General features: G+C 47.8%; 1 protein-coding gene across 3 annotated transcripts in view; it reads right to left on the bottom strand.

Moving 5' to 3' along the window:
* The window catches only part of LOC148473835 (cytochrome P450 2F5-like), a 70,619-nt gene that overhangs the window by 37,701 nt on the left and 11,593 nt on the right, over positions 1 to 21,325 (bottom strand). For 2 of the 3 annotated variants that reach the window (XM_088459400.1, XM_088459399.1), the window contains exons 3-5: positions 11,218 to 11,380; positions 7,943 to 8,092; positions 3,792 to 3,952 (exon numbers count right to left, since the gene is read on the bottom strand). In XM_088459400.1, coding sequence (XP_088315526.1) covers positions 3,792 to 3,952; positions 7,943 to 8,092; positions 11,218 to 11,380 — 474 coding nt within the window. Of the gene's footprint in view, positions 1 to 3,791; positions 3,953 to 7,942; positions 8,093 to 11,217; positions 11,381 to 18,654; positions 18,829 to 21,325 lie in introns of those variants that run through there. The other variant, XM_088459401.1, reaches the window with a different exon arrangement.

The raw sequence follows: 21,325 nt of genomic DNA on the forward strand, positions 1-21,325 counted from the left end.
GACATTTGTGGTTGTTCTGTTCAGGCTTAATCCTATGTATTAGTGTGGTGTGTGTCACTAGAAGACAATGATGTAAAGGGTCCATAGATATGTGGGGATGGCACGGTGGTCAGCATTGCAGCAGCACAGTACTGGGGTCATGGGTTAGACGCCATCCATGACCTATTTGTAGGCGCCTTCATGTCCTCCTTGTGTTGGTGCCGGTTTTCTCCAACACCTTAATAACAGTGGTAGAATAATTGGCTTCAGGCACAATGGACCTTAGCTTGCAGGAGGAGAACAGATGCCGTATGCATGCGCATGGCATCTGTTCTCATGTGTGCAGACTGCCTGGGGGCTGCCCAGCATCTCGGAGAGTGATGGGCATGCCCCCAAAGTGGCGAAAACGGGGGAAGTCGCCAGGCTCCACCCCATTTTTCAAGGGCTCCACCCCTTGTCCCACAAGCCACGCCCCTTTTTTGGTAGCGCACGCGACCTGTCCCACCTTGGGAAATTAAAATGTTGGGAGGTATGGTAATGTGGGGAATATAAGACATTGCTCTGCAGCGCTAGATTAATTAGAGTGGCACAGCACGTCTATGGCTGAAAATGACCAATGTGAATAAAGAACATAACAGGTTATTGTTAATAAATTAGAAGAAAAAATGACATGCATACATACACACATACACACATAGTTAGGCACTAGAGGGATAGAGTAACATTAGGGTTAGGCACTAGGGGTTAGAGTAACATTAGGGTTAGGCACTAGGGGGGTTAGAGTAACGTTAGGCACTATGGGGGGTTAGAGTAACGTTAGGGTTAGGCACTATGGGGGGTTAGAGTAACGTTAGGGTTAGGCACTAGAGGGATAGAGTAACGTTAGGGTTAGGCACTAGGGGGTTAGAGTAACATTAGGGTTAGGCACTAGGGGGGTTAGAGTAACATTAGGGTTAGGCACTAGGGGGGGTTAGAGTAACGTTAGGCACTATGGGGGGTTAGAGTAACGTTAGGGTTAGGCACTAGGGGGTTAGAGTAACGTTAGGGTTAGGCACTAGGAGGGTTAGAGTAACGTTAGGGTTAGGCACTAGGAGCGTTAGAGTAACGTTAGGGTTAGGCACTAGGAGCGTTAGAGTAACGTTAGGGTTAGGCACTAGGAGGGTTAGAGTAACGTTAGGGTTAGGCACTAGGGGGGGTTAGAGTAACGTTAGGGTTAGGCACTAGGAGGGTTAGAGTAATGTTAGGGTTAGGCACTAGGGGGATAGAGTAACGTTAGAGTTTTGCACTAGGGGGTTAGAGTAACTTTAGGGTTGCCAAAACCTTTTGAGATTCTGACTGTTGGGTGACGCTGTCGGTATTGTGACCACCGGGATTCCGTCAGTGACAGCGTGTAAAGATACAGTAGTGCCGACACAGGACGCCATGTACAGATGGGAAAATTGCACCTGCATATACAGCTCTATAGCTGGCGCAAGTTTTGATGATGTGACTGACAAGTAGTCGCCACAGTATTATCGGAATCAGTCGCCACGTTAACATAAAGATGCAACTGTGGCAGAAGACGTGTCTGTGTATATATATATACACATATGTCCAAAAAAAGGGTGTACTCAGTCTTGTTTGAACAGCAGCAGGGACTTTGGGCCTGATTCAGAGCCACTTGTAAGCGGCAGCTCGTTCGCTCTGAGCGACGTTTGCCCAACTGCGCATGCGTACGGATCGTTAAACGCATGCGCGAACCTGTCAGTGCGGCCGAAATTCATGTGCTCGCAAAATAGCGAATGCCTGCTAATTTGAGTGACAGAAAGTGGCGTATGTGGGTGGTAACAGGGGAAGGTGCTTGAAAACGGGGAGTGGAGATCCGATCGCAGGCGTGCTTAAAGGTCAAAACGGGCGTTTTATGGGTGTGAATATTTAAAACAGCAGCGTCATTGACCACGTCACTGGGTTATTTTATAGCCAGAGCTGCTCGCAAAATTGTGGTAGCAAAAACCGACCACAAGAATAGCGAGCAGTTCATACCCTGTTCGATGTACTCGATTAATCTAATAAATAGCGGACATGACGTAGGATGCGAGCGGCCAGGGGGCGTAGTTTCCTAAAAAATGACCGCAAGTTTTGTACGCTCGTTCAGACCTAGAGGCGTGAACAGACCGCAAACAGCGAACGGTTCATTTGAATAGCCACCCCTATATTCTGGACGAGCGAGCGCTAATTGCGTCCGGCTCTGAATCAGGCCCTTTATTCTCAGAAACGCCATCAGCCCATTACATCAGCGTTTGAGAATAAAATCCCTCCTGCTGTTATTAAAAGACTGAGGCGTGCACCCTTTATTTTTGGACATACGCTGGAGCCTATGTGCCTGAATTGGTCGCTACCCCAGCAAAGATGTAAGTGTGGACCTTTAGGAATATATAATTACATACGTACACACACACACAAATAAAGTCTGCACCTGTGTCTACCCTGACCCCTGTTCTGTCTAGCCCCATCCCCCTAAGTGCTGCTCTACCCCCCCCTCCCAGTACCGTGAAACCCCATCCTCCTGTCCAGAGCGCCCACCTGCTCCCATACTTACCTTGTTCCTAGTGGCTGCCTGGGTCCTGCACCTGGGCAGGGTGTGTTCTGCCGCCTTAGTAGTGGGAGCTGTTGTGACGTGCACCTTGACTCCCACTGCATGTGCATTTTGGTGATGGGACAGACCATATATTATATAGATGAGAGCCTTATTTATCAACGAGTTTCATTAATCACAATGAGTGATAAATTTGCTGTTTATGATACTGGTGCTGCAGCCAATCAGCTCCCATCTATCCTCTGTTTGTAAAATGAGAGTTGGGAGCCGATTGGCTGGAGCATCACTTATCATATGCAGCGAGTTTCATCACTGGTTGTGAATGATATAACAATGAGGCCCTTAGAACGTAATCTTTCCTGGGCATTGCACCCCAAGATGGTACAAAGTGAGGTGTGGAGGAGCGGCCAGAGAGGAGTCGGGTGGTTCAGAGTATGTGGGGGGAGGCAGGATGGAAGCGTAGGACTGGGATGGAACAGTACAGGGACGGGATGCACCAAACGCAGCAATCTCCTGGCCGCCGGGCTACGATGCGGAGGGTAACGCCAGCTATTGCTGGAGTTACCCTATAGAAGCCTATGGGCTTCTACCGCATCGCGCTGGTATAAGGGATCCGATCAGATCCCTCCCAGCATGCCCCGCGGCCATCCCATCACTGCGTATGCGCAGATGGACTCCCGGGTCATAAACCCGGAAGTCCACTGTGCAGGAGAGATCGCAGCTCTTATCGGAAGAGATGTCCTTTGCTGTACAGATCGCATTTGTTAGTGCATATGTGATCTGTACAATGGTGATGTCCGGCGGTAATTACTGCATCCTGCCCCAGGTGGGATGGAATGGAGCAGCGGACAGACGGGTTGGAGCCGGGAGAGGGTATGGGGCAGAGTGGAGCCGGGAGAGGGTATGGGGCAGAGTGGAGCCGGGAGAGGGTATGGGGCAGAGTGGAGCCGGGAGGGGGTATGGGGCAGAGTGGAGCCGGGAGGGGGTATGGGGCAGAGTGGAGCCGGGAGGGGGTATGGGGCAGAGTGGAGCCGGGAGGGGGCAAAGCGTCGTGACCCATTATATGCCAGGTCCATTTACTAGCTTACCAATAATCTATCACCAATAATATGTCACTGTGCTGCTTTGCAAGCAATAGGGACTTTACACTCTATGATACATCAGTTATTGAAATGATCACAATTAACCAGAGGTAAATAACTGATAAGTTTCCTGCAGATAATGACCAATACTGTACCTCATATAAGGTGCTATGAAAATTCTGTATAAATTTCCTTGTAGTTAGAATAAGTTCATGTAACCTTGTATCCTCATAATCAAAGTGCTCCCCCAACATGGCGCAGCTGGCCATATTCCCGACAGCAGCGCTTGTGTACCTAAGGAGGTTGAAGGGCTTTCCTAGGAGAACAATATTATCCATTAGCATTGTCTGCTGGGTGTTTAATGGCGCACATCCACTAGGCGGCATCGTAATTGTTCAATCGTTCATTAATCGTGCACAAATTGTGCGATGCGTGCTCCCGTTGATCGCTTCCAACATCAATCATCGCCCGAACATGCCGGTCTATCTGCCGATAACGACATATTGGCCATGTTCGGGGATGATGGAGGGTGCCTGCACTGAACGATGTATCTTTCACTGTAGGCACTACAGGGAACGATGGTACAATTGCGATGTTGTAATCATACGGTCTTTCCCTAGTCGCCTAGTGGATGTGCGGCTTAAGGCATATTCTAAAACCAATATTTAATAACCAACATATAAAGAAAATAACAGTAAACATAGTAATAAGTTGGAATAAAGAGGGAACCAGAAATTTGCACCATCATAGTAATAGGCAGCACAGATGGGGTAATGGTTAGCAGTACTGCCTCACAGCACTGAGGTTGTGGGTTCGATTCCCACTATGGCCCTAACTGGTGAGTTTGTATATTCTTCCTTTGCTTGAAAAAGTTTCCTCCAGGTTTCCTACCATATTCCAAAAATATACTGGTAGGTTAATTGTATCCCAACAAAATTAACCCTAGTGTGTATGTGTGTGACCATGTGATAGGGAATATAGAGTGTAAGCACTGGGGCAGGGAGTGATGTGAACCCTAGTGTGCATGTATGTGAGCATGTGATGGGGAATATAGAGTGTAAGCACTGGGGCAGGGAGTGATGTGATCCCTAGTGTGTGTGTGTGTGACCATGTGATGGGGAATATAGAGTGTAAGCACTGGGGCAGGGAGTGATGTGACCCCTAGTGTGTATGTATGTGACCATGTGATGGGGAATATAGAGTGTAAGCACTGGGGCAGGGAGTGATGTGACCACTAGTGTGTATGTATGTGACCATGTGATGGGGAATATAGAGTGTAAGCACTGGGGCAGGGAGTGATGTGACCACTAGTGTGTATGTGTGTGACCATGTGATAGGGAATATAGAGTGTAAGCACTGGGGCAGGGAGTGATGTGAACCCTAGTGTGTATGTATGTGAGCATGTGATGGGGAATATAGAGTGTAAGCAGCACTGGGGCAGGGAGTGATGTGATCCCTAGTGTGTATGTGTGTGACCATGTGATGGGGAATATAGAGTGTAAGCACTGGGGCAGGGAGTGATGTGACCATGTGATGGGGAATATAGAGTGTAAGCACTGGGGCAGGGAGTGATGTGACCCCTAGTGTGTATGTGTGTGACCATGTGATAGGGAATATAGAGTGTAAGCACTGGGGCAGGGAGTGATGTGAACCCTAGTGTGTATGTATGTGAGCATGTGATGGGGAATATAGAGTGTAAGCAGCACTGGGGCAGGGAGTGATGTGACCCCTAGTGTGTATGTATGTGACCATGTGATGGGGAATATAGAGTGTAAGCACTGGGGCAGGGAGTGATGTGACCCCTAGTGTGTATGTGTGTGACCATGTGATGGGGAATATAGAGTGTAAGCACTGGGGCAGGGAGTGATGTGACCATGTGATGGGGAATATAGAGTGTAAGCACTGGGGCAGGGAGTGATGTGACCCCTAGTGTGTATGTGTGTGACCATGTGATAGGGAATATAGAGTGTAAGCACTGGGGCAGGGAGTGATGTGACCCCTAGTGTGTATGTATGTGACCATGTGATGGGGAATATAGAGTGTAAGCACTGGGGCAGGGAGTGATGTGACCCCTAGTGTGTATGCATGTGACCATGTGATGGGGAATATAGAGTGTAAGCACTGGGGCAGGGAGTGATGTGACCACTAGTGTGTATGTGTGTGACCATGTGATGGGGAATATAGAGTGTAAGCACTGGGGCAGGGAGTGATGTGACCCCTAGTGTGTATGTGTGTGACCATGTGATGGGGAATATAGAGTGTAAGCAGCACTGGGGCAGGGAGTGATGTGACCCCTAGTGTGTATGTGTGTGACCATGTGATGGGGAATACAGAGTGTAAGCACTGGGGCAGGGAGTGATGTGACCATGTGATGGGGAATATAGAGTGTAAGCACTGGGGCAGGGAGTGATGTGACCCCTAGTGTGTATGTGTGTGACCATGTGATAGGGAATATAGAGTGTAAGCAGCACTGGGGCAGGGAGTGATGTGACTAGTGTGTGTGTGTGTGTGAGCATGTGATGGGGAATATAGAGTGTAAGCAGCACTGGGGCAGGGAGTGATGTGACCATGTGATGGGGAATATAGAGTGTAAGCACTGGGGCAGGGAGTGATGTGACCCCTAGTGTGTATGTGTGTGACCATGTGATAGGGAATATAGAGTGTAAGCAGCACTGGGGCAGGGAGTGATGTGACTAGTGTGTGTGTGTGTGTGAGCATGTGATGGGGAATATAGAGTGTAAGCAGCACTGGGGCAGGGAGTGATGTGACCCCTAGTGTGTATGTGTGTGACCATGTGATGGGGAATATAGAGTGTAAGCACTGGGGCAGGGAGTGATGTGACCATGTGATGGGGAATATAGAGTGTAAGCACTGGGGCAGGGAGTGATGTGACCCCTAGTGTGTATGTGTGTGACCATGTGATAGGGAATATAGAGTGTAAGCAGCACTGGGGCAGGGAGTGATGTGACCCCTAGTGTGTATGTGTGTGACCATGTGATGGGGAATATAGAGTGTAAGCACTGGGCAGGGAGTGATGTGATCCCTAGTGTGTATGTGTGTGACCATGTGATGGGGAATATAGAGTGTAAGCACTGGGGCAGGGAGTGATGTGACCCCTAGTGTGTATGTGTGTGACCATGTGATAGGGAATATAGAGTATAAGCACTGGGACAGGGAGTGATGTGACCCCTAGTGTGTTTATGTGAGCATGTGATGGGGAATATAGAGTGTAAGCAGCACTGGGGCAGGGAGTGATGTGACCCCTAGTGTGTATGTGTGTGACCATGTGATGGGGAATATAGAGTGTAAGCACTGGGGCAGGGAGTGATGTGACCCCTAGTGTGTATGTATGTGACCATGTGATGGGGAATATAGAGTGTAAGCACTGGGGCAGGGAGTGATGTGACCCCTAGTGTGTTTATGTGAGCATGTGATGGGGAATATAGAGTGTAAGCAGCACTGGGGCAGGGAGTGATGTGACCCCTAGTGTGTATGTGTGTGACCATGTGATGGGGAATATAGAGTGTAAGCACTGGGGCAGGGAGTGATGTGACCCCTAGTGTGTATGTATGTGACCATGTGATGGGGAATATAGAGTGTAAGCACTGGGGCAGGGAGTGATGTGACCCCTAGTGTGTATGTGTGACCATGTGATAGGGAATATAGATTGTAAGCTCCACTGGGGCAGGGACAGATGTGAATGGACAAAAATATTCTCTGTAAAGCGCTGCGGGATATGTGTGCGCTATATAAATAACTGGTAATAAATAAATAATGCTCATATCAATAAGACACATTGGCCAGCGTATAACCTCACAGCGCTGTCCAGGGAAACTGCAAATAAGTTTATAGTTGATACTTCCATAGACAAAGTGATATTACACGGAACACGGCATATGAAAATTACAATCAAGCTCTTAAATTGTTTTCCATTTTTTTATTTTATTTTGTTTAATAATATTGTGTAATATATTGTTTAATAACATTGATAATTGTTAATGTTTGTTTTGTGTTATAAAACTGGTTTATTAAAATTATTGGTTGGTAAAATTAAAAATGTATTAGAACTAATGTATAAGGGGACCCCAGAGATTTCAACTGGCCTAGGGGCTTCCACAGAGTTTAATCCGGCACTGGGCATATCATTGTTCACCGTACACACTGCCAGTCTCTGAGAAACTCACGGCAATTGCCAACTGCCCCCACATTATATGGTCTTCCTTGGAAACTGGGTAAATCACGCTGCCGGTATGAACTTGGATTTATGAAATGACAGATGGCGAATGGCAAATTATTAGGCCCTCACCTCCTGTGCGTGACACGGCTTGGATGAGATACTGCGACTCCTCCAACAACCGTTTCTCCACGTCCTTCTGGCTCAACCCAAAATTCCTGAGTGATGTCACTGTGAATCTGCGCAGCTGGCGCCACTTCTCACCGCCAAGGCTGCCAAAACCTGTATAGAAAGAGGTCACATGATCAGCACAGCCAATCAGGCAAATATAGCACCAGCATTCTTCAGACAATGAGGTAATAGGGACTTTGAATAACCCCGATACTTATTTTTTACAAAACTAAAAATGTTAATTTTCACATGCTTTTGTGAATAATAAGTGATGAATAGAACCCTTACCCCCCCTCATTAACATTGATAAGTCTCTTTTGATCCAGAAAGGAAGCATAGAAACTTAGTAACTACAAAACAACAAGGCATTCCTCACCCACCCACTTCAGCCCTCATGGGGACTTACTGGTTGATGTTGCTGTGACATCATTCAGTGCTTGTGGTGTGTAGTGCTGCCCACAGGCATATTTATAATGGGTGCCAGGTGTGCAAGCACATGGACCTGCGGGTGGCTCCCTCCTCCACATCAATGCCATCTTCAGAAAGATGGCACAATGCAGTGAAAGCAAAGGATCTGGCACTGTGCTGGTGCCTTTGCTCTCTTGTGCCATCTTCCAGAATATCACAGGGAAGCTGGCAATGCAGAGGGGGGGGGGGGTGGGAGGTCAGATGTGGATGGGTTGAGGGGGCCCACTACTCAGAGAAGATGGCCTGTTGCACATATGCCATGGTCTGCTTATTATGCAGATCTGGCTTCGGACCTCTGGGTCTAGCTGACGTGCACATAAGACGAGATGGCTTGATCCAGCTCTGGCTCATGAGTATCAACTGGAGGATATTATTTAATGCCAGTGTAGGAACCACAGACTTGTAATGTGCAAGGATGCTAAAATGGACCCAGGGTGATTACCCAGTACACTGGGCACCCCTCACCTAGTGACCTCAAGAGGCCAACCAGACCAGGGAAATGCATCAAAGACCAGAGTGACCCTGGAACTCAGCATAGCATTGTACTGGCAGATATGGACTCAGGACAGGAATCAGAGTCTTCTGTCTCCAGGGTACAACCTGAGGAAGTTGAAACCATGGCACTGGTTTGACGCAAGAACTGGAACTGAAACCAGTGTGGAGCTTAGTAACTGAGATTAGGAAAAGTAATACAGTTACCGGAACACAGAGGCAGTTGGAATGTAGGAAGCCAGCATGGATTCTGCGGTGCAGGTAGCTGAACTATTCCAGCACCCGCTGGTACACAGGTCTGTAGCAGCATGGACGTGGATGCCAGCAGGTGAGTGATATGCAGCAACAGATGATCACTAGCTAGATAATGGAGTAGCAGGAAGTCACAGAGGACACAGTACAGGATACAGAGTACACAGAGCATTGAACTATCTGGGGTAGGAACACATTGTTCAGGCAATGGGTTGCACACAGGAACTGGCTTAAGTAGGGGGTGGTCTCTATGCATTGGCCTAGCAGATCAGGTGAGTGAACAGGTGCAGCAATTAATCACAGGAAGGCATCCCTGAGATGTTTTGAAACAGCCATGAAGGAAAGTCTGCACCTGTCAGCAATGGTAAGACCCAGATTCCCCTCAGGAATGATACATGCCTGGTGCTGCCTCCTCCCAGAAATTATTTTTGGGTAAGACCTGAACTACGGTTTTTTGATGATCAATTGCTTAAATACCACATAGGACTACAGTGGTGTATTCTATTGCATTACTACATTGAAATATAATAAAGATATAGATGCATCTTCCCTGTTGTCTTGCCTGCGTGATCCTGCAACCTAAAATGTGGTTGTATGCCCTGCCAGCTATTAACTGGTGTCAAGGCAGTAAGTTCACACAAAATCGTATGGTGCATACACACTGTCAGATGAACGATTTGACCAACGATTTGAAAGATTTCTGACTGCATTAAAGTGAATGGAATTGTCCAAATCTGACTGCAAACACATCAGATGTCAGATTTAGTTATCTGACAAGCGGGAACGCGCATCGGTCATCTGACAAACATGTTAGATATGTCAGATTTTCCTTCAGATATGAACGATTTTTAAAATGTCTAATGTACAGATCTGAAGGAAAATCTGACTGTGTATGCACCATTAGCACGCTCACAGTTCCATTGAATATTTCAACTTTACCACTAACGTAGGGTTTGTATGGTGTGTGAGTCTGTGCAGCAGGCCTAACAAGCATACTTGTTCAAAACACGTTTCCTGGAAAGTGTTGAGGGAAGCAGGAATGGCGAGACTCAGGGAAAGAAAACATTGGTTTAACACCAGCCAATTATGATGCTGGTGTGGAGTTTTGTATTAAAAAAGGTTGCCGATTCCTGTGGGAGCTCAACGCTGGACCAGCCGGCCAATCTGATGGCCATATGAAATAAATTAGCTTGGTGCTAGTGATCGGCAAGAATAATAATATTTGTTTATGTGAAAGATGCCTGCCATCCTCACAAGCAGATGATATAGATATACACACATACATACATATACACACACCTCTGGGTGGCACTCCTAGTACTGGTAGATTGCATATAAGGACATGCAACCGGCAATATGCGTCTCCAAGGTTATGGTTTGCTACAAAAACCATCTTCACGGATCAGCTTATAACTCAGCAGTACCAAACATGGAACAAAGGTCTAGTCTTTCATGGAAACAACTCGATCACTATTGTTCTTGTTTTTCACATCCATTTCCCATACCACCACCACTAACGACAAAGCTGCAGCAGCTACTGTGTTGCTATGCTAACGCTTCAGCCAATGGGTGTCCTATTGAGAAATCCACTGGCCATGGTGAGAATTCATCAGTGTGTAACCAAAGTTGCTCCATTGCTTGGACATCAGCCGCACCATCTGACATTAGAGCTACTCCCTGTGGTTGCTCAGACTGTCCTATGGTACATGTGACACATGAGGGAGAAGGAGACTAGAGGAGGATAAAGAAAGATGGAGGTGGTATCTCTGTGCACAGCTCTCAACTCTCATAGTATATCTGAAACAAAATGAATGCTGGCCATAATGTGAATTAAGGAGCATATTCCGGAGATACCAGGACACAAATGCTGCCCTAGGAAAAATTTTTATGATTGTGGTAGCCAGTTCCAGCCTCTTTTACATCTGGTAATTATCCCCCTATTTAGGAGAAAACTGTCAGATTACAAACTTTTACTTATTCAGAAAAGGATTCAGAGACCCCATAGAGTAACCGAGGAGACTTACCGTGTCCGTCTGTGTAGTGTTCCATCACCGGAAAGAACGGGCGCCCACCAAACTCCTCGCTGTGATTTACAAAGGCGTCTTTCACCACCTCATAGCCAGAAAGGACCACGACAGGCTCCATTCCTTTCCATACAGTGAATAGTGGACCATACTTCTTAATTAGCTGCAAAACAAGCACAAGATAGAAAATACACAATGACACTCTTCCAATACATAATCCAATAAAACTTTTCTAAATCATAGAATAAGCGAATAGTGCGGCCTGTGTCGATGCCAATTATATCAAACATAACCTTTACTAATTTATTCTTATTAATATATAATAATATATTACCCAGTCTCATCCCAGCTCTGTCACATGGCCGGATTTAGAATTTTACACCATTCTCATTGTTGCTGTGTCTTTGGACCATCGGTCGTGATGGCTGCAGTCATTGCCCATCTGAGTAACAGCACAGCCCTGGCCTCTGCACTCCTAGGAAATGGGGGCCACTCCCCACCCCTAAATTACTTAGAGGTACTTCGAGACCTGCGCACAGGGGTGTATCTATAATGGGTGCAGCATGTGCAGTGCACTCAGGCCCATGGGTGCAGGGAGGCCCACACCGCACACCCTGCCCCCATTTATTTAATACCTCTCTGTGTCTGCGGTAGTGATGGTCATTTACCCAGTGATTTGTGCATGTGCAGTAGGGAAATCACAAGGAAAATGGATGCAGCGCCATTTCCCCAGTGACCTGTGCAGGTACAGATCTTTAACAGTTGGACTTGTACTCAAATCATGGGGTTTGTGTATTAGTCTGAATTAGACCCACTGACCACAGCACGTTCTCTGCACACTTATGTGAAATGGCAGGTGAGAACGGTTTACATGAGGTCCAAGATTTAGGGAAAAAAATTATCTTTCACCTCTTTTTCAGATACAAGTTTTGCACATGAAACCGAACATAGTCACACAGTTCCACCAAACTCTGTGTTCTGCCTAATTTGTGCTGCTCATATCTAACAAATATACTGTTGCTGTTGATTTTCCCCATATCTAGAATTTAATTCCAAAAGATCTACTCAGACAGGTCAGAAAAAACAAAAAACACCCGATTGTCATAGTGGGGCCAAGATCAGCATATCTAGGACACCAGTGGTGCAGAAATGGGGGGTTCTGAGTACCCAGATCCTCTTTAATTGGGACAGGGGCAGGCATGCTCAGTTGATTGGTTCCTGCATGTGCAGTAAAGAAGAAAAATCGTTCAACTGTTATTAGGGTGTGATAAGGCCCTTAGGCATCTTTTAGGTCTATGACCCTTACTGAGGTTGGGCTACAGTTGTGGACCTTGCTGTACATAGTGTTCAGGTAGGTTATGATGCCTTTTAAGAATCTTACTTTAAGGTATCTTATAGTTCTGTCACTGTATTGCAGTTTACATAGGCACTCTAGGAGATATATAATCCTGCTAGTGGCACAAATTGGGCCTGATTGAGCCAAGTCCGTCTATTGGTGGTCTCCTATCTGCTGGCCTTCACAATTAGAATCCTTAACAGAACCCAACAGGGCTTAGATATTACATAACACCTCTGCCAGGTGTTACAACTAACCTCCAGCTCCTCAATCTCATGCAGAAAATCACCAATCTGACAACCACTATAAGAACCTGTTCAGTGCACTCCTGCAATGCCTTATCAGCTATTGTGTTCTACTTGGGTGCTCCTGCTCCAGAACTATACTCACCAGTATAGTTTTCTTCCAGTGTTGTTTACATTCTGGTGTTCAGTTTCCTCACAAGCTGCACATCCTTACCTACATCTGTGCCACTCATTGCACACTACATGCTGTTTCCACAGTGCCAGCCAAAACATTCATCTCATCTCATTACACGCTATATGCTGTACAAACAGTATCAATGCATTGGTGTACCTTGTACCAAAATCCCTTTTTGTACTCAGCTGTACCTTTAGCATTTGTTCACACACCTCAGGATATTCTGTAGCTACTGTACCATCTCTTGGACTATCACAGTGATGATAGTCAGGCCATGACTACAGCTGGAACTCCATAGTCAATGGAGTTCTTGCAAGACCTCATTGGAAGGGTGGACAACCAAGAACCACCAAGTACAGCTAATGTTAGGTCTGCAGGACTTACACAACATGTGGAAGAATTCCACCAGCGCCTTCTCACACCCTCTGCAAATTCATCAATTCCACCTGCCAGCCCTATACCTCTGTTGCCCAGGTTAGAGTCCAGCTATCTACGAATCCCCAACCCCATGATAGATGAAGGAGATCCTAGTGGTTGCCGCGGTTTCTTCAATCAATTATCGATTCACTACAAATTATTCCTCAAAGATTAATTTTCTGTGAAGACTAGGGTTACATTTATCATCTCGCTACTATTTGGCCAGGCCCTGGCTTGACTTCTCCCATCTGGGAGTAAAATAATTCCTTCTATGGGACTTTGCAGCCTTCATCAATGCCATCCAGAGGATCTTTGACAAACTGGGAAGAGTTGCATCGGTGGCATCGTTCATCCTTTGTCTTCACCAAGGTTCCTACACAATGGGAGGGTACATCCTCCAATTCCAGACTCTGTCCTCTGAGTTGACAAGGAACAACAAAGCTTTCCTAGTTATCTTCTGGAAGGTATTGGCAGGACACATCAAGGATGCCCAAGTATCCACAGATCTTCCACAGTCACATCAACCAACTTGTGACCAATACGAGGAACCCATGCAGCTGGGTAGAGCACACCTTACCCAACAGGAGTGTGAACACCATCTTAAGCACAAACTATGTTTGTTCTGTGCCAGGCCAGAACACCTGCTGGAGAAATGCCCCGAGAAGTAGGGAAAAAGTCATGCCTCGTAAGGACCAGAGAGGCCCGACTAGGTAATAGTTCAGTTAAAGCCTACACTGACCCAAACTCTTCTTGGTAACCATCACCTCAGCACCTCCAAGGGTACAAGCATTTATCAATTCCGGGGCAACTGGCAACTTCATTTCTGCTGCCTAAAGACAAACTATCCCCACATGGGTGTAACTACCATTGGTGCAAGGGGTGCAGCTGCCATGGGGCCCAGAGCTGATGGGGGCCCATCTGCCTTGTCAAGGTGACATGTGTAATATATAATTTTCACCATTTGGTTGTACATACTGTAGGGACCCTTACAAACTTTTTTTCTATGGGGCCTTCAAATACCTAGTTACATCCCTGATTCCAGTCCTTTGTGAGTAAGATGCATTTGAAGGTAAAAAGTCGCATGAAAAGATGCTCAGCACTGAGTCACGCTATGGTTTGTTGTCGCAACTAGAAGGGCTGTTTAATGCACACGGAAGTAAGATGTATGTAGACACATCTGAATAAGAGCTCTCCCTCATGATCAGGCATCGTTTCCCACATGAGTTTATGGAGAGGGTGTGGGATGTAACAGTTTTATAAAAAAGGCCATTAGGGTGGCATTTTTAGGACAAAGTTGTAGTAGGTAGATGGAGTAGGTGACAAGGGTGACTGCAGGCATCTTTGTCAGAGTGTACAGTATGTGCATTTATCAGATTCATGAGCTGCACCTGCAATCCAGTGCCCTGCAAATAAAACTGCAAACTGGCTGCTGTATCTGTCAGATCCAGTGCTGCAAACAGACAGAGTACCAGCACAGAGTGATTCCAGCCTTGGCATCACTAGAGGGGTGCAGACTGCACCAGGTGTCACCCTCCGAAGGTGTGACACCAAAATGCCAGCTCCTCCTTAGTAACAGGGAACCTGGCACTGCACACTAACATCACAGTACAGTGCCCTGCTCCAGGTCAGTGAGGAGGACCTGACAGTGCAGGTTGAGTCACTGGGGGCAGGTTGGCATCTCCGGGAGTGCTGGGCACATCCCCAGAGTGATGAAACTGGGGTGTGCAATGAGGTCATGCCCCCTCCCAGTGAGGCCATGCCTTGCTTGCCACTAGTTTTCACCAACTCCAGTGCCACCACTGGTTTTCAGCATAGTGTATAAGTGCAGTGTATTAGCCAGAAAAGTAAAGCACTAAAGCTACATAACTATGTAAGTGGCAAACATACATGTGGGAGCTACACCATTGATGGGGTTCATTAAAAAAAAAAAATCCCTCCCTCCCTCCCTCCCTCCCCTGGGGTCAATTGGTTTAAGTGTTGTGCAACATGTGTTTCCAAACATATACAGTATAAGAAAGTAGTGTATAATACCAAGTTATGTGAATGCACAAGTATAAGTGACTACATTGACTAAATAATGTCCATATCCCAGCAGTGTCTGTAAGAGTCCAGGTGGATGATGAGAAAATTGCCTTCGCAATGCTGCAGAACTTAGCACCTGCATCTGGCCATAGTGTTAGAACTACAGTACAGATGAGCAGTTTGGTTTTCTCAGAAACAGAACAGACCCAAACTTAGGGGATCCGAGTGTAGCGAGTACCAGCTCACGTCTTCCTGCCAAGTTCGGATCCCAGAACAAGGCAAAAGCGTCGGAGCTCACTTGTTTTGGATAGCACATGAAAGTCCCTCCCTCATGATCAGGCGCCATTTCTGACAGGACAGTGGATCGAGAGGGTGTGGGTCTGTGGGCTGTGTACCACGTCTAAAATGCCATTTGAAGGATGTGACTGGATGACCTCACCTCACCAGGTGATCACAAACAGATCAAACTATTATTAAGAATTTACATTCAGAAATGGTCAATGAAAATTCTTGGTCCTTGGTCTCTAGGTGGGTAAGTACCTGATGAAGCAAAGTAAGGGAAGCATCATCTGTCCATTTATTAGTCCTATATAAAAACTGAAAAAGCTCTAAATTAATGGGAATACTTTCCTTTCTATGCCCCATCACTAATCTCACAAAGGCCTTCATTATAAGGGATGTCCGGGCAAATAGGCAGCAATCGTCTGGCTTATAAGCCTTACCAGTTTTAGGGATGGGAACAATCACTGTCTATTTAAAACACTTTGGCACAATACATTGGGTAAGCAAGAAATTAAACATTCCAGTGCAAATCCCAGCTAACTGCTCAGAGCATTTGGATCCCACTGTATCTAGCAATATTACCTCCAGTAACCAGCTGTTACTGACTCCACCCACTGCGCAGTGGGTGTGTAACCTGCTGCCACCACCAAGCTCCTACAGTACACTGACACATTGATCTGTTTACTTCCACCCATGCTCCTATGCCGGCACCTGGTACCACCCCTCCCAGGCTCCTGCGTCAGCACCTGGAACCACTTACTTCTGGGTATGTGTGAGCACGCTGCTGTAATATTTCCTGGATAGTTTTAGCAAACTCCCACTGGTCCCTCACTATGTACCAGTCTCTGCACGATAGCTGGCAGAGGGCTTCAGCTTGGAGACACTGGGCTCAATCCAGAACAGCCGTAGAAAGGAATAGTAATTTGCGCTATTCTGGTGGTCACAGGAAACAAGTACATGCAGGCGTCTTAAGGCAAGATGTTTATTGATAAAGAGTCTTCAAAAGACAATGGACCATTCACAGCATACAGAGGTTATAGAAGCATTCTCCTATCAGAGTTAGGATATACACTTTCCGAGCACACAGACCCATCTTTTATCTGCTCCACTACATAACACTAAAGGGGGTAAGTCCATCCTGGGTCCCCTAACCAATCAATCTAGGTACATGTGATGGACATGCACTGTACAGTACATATACACATTTAACATGGTCTCTTATGGACAGTGGGGAGTGGACACTCCTCTGTTCCTGAGACCATCTGAAGAGATGATCGCCGCCCATGTGTCGGCACATCTGGAGGGGGAAATGCTTCTTTCCAAAACGTAATTCCAGGATCCCGATAGTGGACCTTCCCACCACCTCTATCCAAATCTGGGCTCCAGGAAAGCAGAGAAGATCCCTAGCCAGCAGGGACAGACTGGGGCTGCTAAGCACCCCTGGTAGACTCCTTGCATTACCCCTGTGCATGCACCTGGAAAAGGTGCATGGCCTCACCAAAGGGGGCATGGCCACACTTCACGGGGGCATGCTATGAGTCACTGGGCGTGTCCTCACTGCAGGCCCCCTTCTTTCAGTATCCCCGACCACACCAATGCAGGGAGGAGGTGCTCGGCCGGGGTTTGCAGCCGGACCGGCCCATTTAAGTGCCAGATGGGCAGTCTGGCCATGCTAGCCAGCAGTCTCCTGACCACCAAGTGTGAGCTCTTTGAAGCTCCAAAAACAATAATTAGCTGGCTGCATTGGCCTGCTCTTTCTGCACCTCCTCATATCACTGTGAGCAATGAGGCTGCAGAGGAAGGCAAGCTGTTTACCTGGGAGGGGGCTGGGGAAAGGTAAGTGCAATTCATTGTTTTAAATATACATACACACACGCCGGCACTCCCCTGTATAGAACCCACTTGCCTGGGTGCCCTCAGATGGTCTAGGAACCAATATAAAATATGCAAAAAACTGCGGCTCTCACAGGGCTGAAATAAGACTCACGACTCCAATATGTCTCTGTTCGATGTCTCAGTCAGGACGACTTATCAAGAACAAAAAGGTGCAATAAAACAGTACATACCTATATATTCACACTAGCCTGCATCTGGTTTGTCCTCTGGATAGACTCCCTTGCCATCATCAGCCCTGTGAGTGCCGCGGTTATTTGAGAAAAAAAAAAAAATTATATATATATATAATTTTTTTTTTTTCCATGCTTAGTGTTGTATACACTTTGTAAAATACCTTTATACATTTTTGTCACATGCTTCAGGGGGTATCCAATTAGCCATGATAACTAAAAGTTTTCTCCAGAGAAAACTTTTCCCACCTATCACCCGAATGTACTGCTCATGGCATGTATGCGCGCTCCTGTTTATCGTGCTATCCAATTGCAAAACCAGAGATAACCAATTTGCACGATAATTCTTGCATGGATGAGAGGCGATAAGTGTCTAATGGCTGTTACGTGCATTTTTCTATAAGAGTGAAAAAATTATAGAAAGCAATATTTTTGGCCCAAAATAAATGCTGTAATTAAAATAAGGGGTACATTAAAATGGGTGTAAGTATATATTTTTTGCATTATAGGGCATGGTGCTCCTTTAGGGATCTCTTTCTGTATTATAAATGCTCAGATACATGCCTAGAGCTTGAATCAACACAGTTATGGTGTGTACACATGGGACGATCGACAATGATAACGATATTGTTGTACGACCTCCCGGGTGTGCTGGATGATCGATATCGACACCATGTACCCACCAACGATGGCCAATGACCGCGGGTCCCTGTAGTATCCTGGTCGATATCTACCAGGTTGGCCTGCATGCACGGTGATGGTCAATATTGTTATCGTCCATGTGTGCCCGCGCATCGCAGGTCATTGGCTACCAAAAAATGGAGGATATGAACGATAACAATGATCAATTGTCACGACCCTGTCTAGTTGTCACCCTTTCGCCTTGAGACTTACCTCTGTCAGCTGCTCCATGGATCTGTGTTTGCAATTCTCCTGGGACATCTGCTCTGGCTGAATCATGCTGACTGTGATATCTCTGTGTGTGCAGACTTCTCTCCTAGCCAAACTGATTAAACACCTGGACCCTGCTCTGTCTGTGAGCATTGCTAGTCTTAATTGGAATCACAGGTGTGGTCCTGATTCTCAGAGCTGCAGAGATGAATACTCCTTTTGCATGCTGTGTCTTGCTCCACTCTGAATGCCACTGCCAGACCACCTGTCTGCATCCACCAATCGCTGCCAGACTCTTGGTATATAGATCCTCCTCTAATAGCACTCAGGGCTTGAACATCTCGTTACGTTCCGTGGTGTACAACTTGTGCTGTAGCTGTACCTGAGTTCCAGTGTGTCCCAGGCTCCTGCTGGTTCCTAGACCAGTGCTATCTGTAAAGCCTGCTACGTTCAGTTATCCACACGGCTCTCAGGCCGCTCCAAGTGACTATCCACGCTACCACTTCTCACCTACGGCTCCCAGGCCGCACCAAGTAGCTTCCACGCTACCACTTCTCGCCTACGGCTCCCAGGCCACTCCAAGTGACTATCCACGCTACCCGCTTCTCCACACGGCTCCCAGGCCGCACCAAGTAGCTTCCACGCTACCACCTCTCGCCCACGGCTCCCACGCCGCTCCAAGTAGCTTCCACGCTACCACCTCTCACCTACGGCTCCCAGGCCGCTCCAAGTAGCTTCCACGCTACCAGCCGCTCCACGTAGCCACCCAGCTACCAACGTCTACCCACGGCTTCCCAAGCCACAACAAGTAGCTTCCACGCTACCATCCGTCTGCAAGCTCATCTACTGGTACCCCGACCAGCTCAGTCTGCCTACCTGCCGGTCCCAGTCTGGTCCCTCCAAGTTCCTTCTGGTCTCATTCCAACCTCTCAAGTTTCCAGTTCCAGTCACTCATCACCCAAGGCAGTTCTCACTGCTACCCACTTCTTTTATTAAAAGAGCTATTCATGTCCCCCCATGGTTCCAGTCCAGCAAGCCTCCAGTGATTCCAGTTCATCACCTGATACAGGTAACCCTCGAGCACCAATTGTGACAGTATGTTCAAGCCTAACGATGGTGGCGGATCAAGCACCTAATCCTGCATCAAGTGCTTTCCGTAACCTAATCACTCGCTTGGATTCACAGGAGGCGGTACAGCATCAAGTACTACAGCTTCTGCAAATTCTGACTAACCGGCTAGATGATACCCAAATCTTACCTGAACCCCTAACTACTTTCCATCAACTGCTGGAACAGCTACAGGCTCTACTTAGCAAAATCTTTCAGATCATTCCTGAATTTCTTAGAGCTACCTCTGTCTCAACTAAAAACTCTGTCTTGGAATCTCTAAGAACCAAAGATTCTTCCATGCCAAGTGAAGTGAGACACCGAAGTTACCCGCGCTCCAAGCTCTCTGTGGCTGAACGTCAGCGGCGTAAAGATTTACATCTCTGTCGCTATTGTGGAGCTTCTGACCACTTTATCAAGGACTGTTCCCTTTGCAATTCCAGCAGTGGTTCCAGGTGTCAACGTCTCAGTGCCTGTTCCGGTCCCAGCCCGGATTCTGCCTGTTCCGGTAGGGGACTCCAGTTGGCAACCCCAGGAGGTGTCTCCAGAGTCTCAACCCCAGGAGGGTCATTAAGTCTTGTAATCCAAGAAGGGGTTTTGAGTCACTCACCCCAGGAGGAAGTTTCTGTCCGCGCATCCCAAAAGGGGGGTTCATGTTCCATACCCCAAGAGGAAAAGTCACGTCAGCTTCCCCAGAAGGGGATTTTGGGTCCCATACTCCGACAGGGAGTCCCAAGTCTCGCGCCCCAGGAGGGGGTCCCAAGTCTCGCGCCCCAGGAGGGGGTCCCAAGTCTCGCGCCCCAGGAGGGGGTCCCAAGTCTCGCGCCCCAGGAGGGGGTCCCAAGTCTCGCGCCCCAGGAGGGGGTCCCAAGTCTCGCGCCCCAGGAGGGGGTCCCAAGTCTCGCGCCCCAGGAGGGGGTCCCAAGTCTCGCGCCCCAGGAGGGGGTCCCAAGTCTCGCGCCCCAGGAGGGGGTCCCAAGTCTCGCGCCCCAGGAGGGGGTCCCAAGTCTCGCGCCCCAGGAGGGGGTCCCAAGTCTCGCGCCCCAGGAGGGGGTCCCAAGTCTCGCGCCCCAGGAGGGGGTCCCAAGTCTCGCGCCCCAGGAGGGGGTCCCAAGTCTCGCGCCCCAGGAGGGGGTCCCAAGTCTCGCGCCCCAGGAGGGGGTCCCAAGTCTCGCGCCCCAGGAGGGGGTCCCAAGTCTCGCGCCCCAGGAGGGGGTCCCAAGTCTCGCGCCCCAGGAGGGGGTCCCAAGTCTCGCGCCCCAGGAGGGGGTCCCAAGTCTCGCGCCCCAGGAGGGGGTCCCAAGTCTCGCGCCCCAGGAGGGGGTCCCAAGTCTCGCGCCCCAGGAGGGGGTCCCAAGTCTCGCGCCCCAGGAGGGGGTCCCAAGTGTCATACCCCAGGAGGTGGCTTCAAGTCCCGTTCCCCAGCAGCAGATTTCAAGTACCACACTCTTGGTGGAAGTTTCTACTGTCTTGTCTAAGAAAGAACATCAATCAACTTTGGCTGAATCATCCAATCATTGCGTTAAAGAATCTTTAAGTGGATCCTTCTCAGTTCCTGAAAAGAATG

The sequence above is a fragment of the Taudactylus pleione genome, unplaced genomic scaffold (genome assembly GCF_031769625.1).
Source record: "Taudactylus pleione unplaced genomic scaffold, aTauple2 ptg000907l, whole genome shotgun sequence".
Taxonomy (NCBI): domain Eukaryota; kingdom Metazoa; phylum Chordata; class Amphibia; order Anura; family Myobatrachidae; genus Taudactylus; species Taudactylus pleione.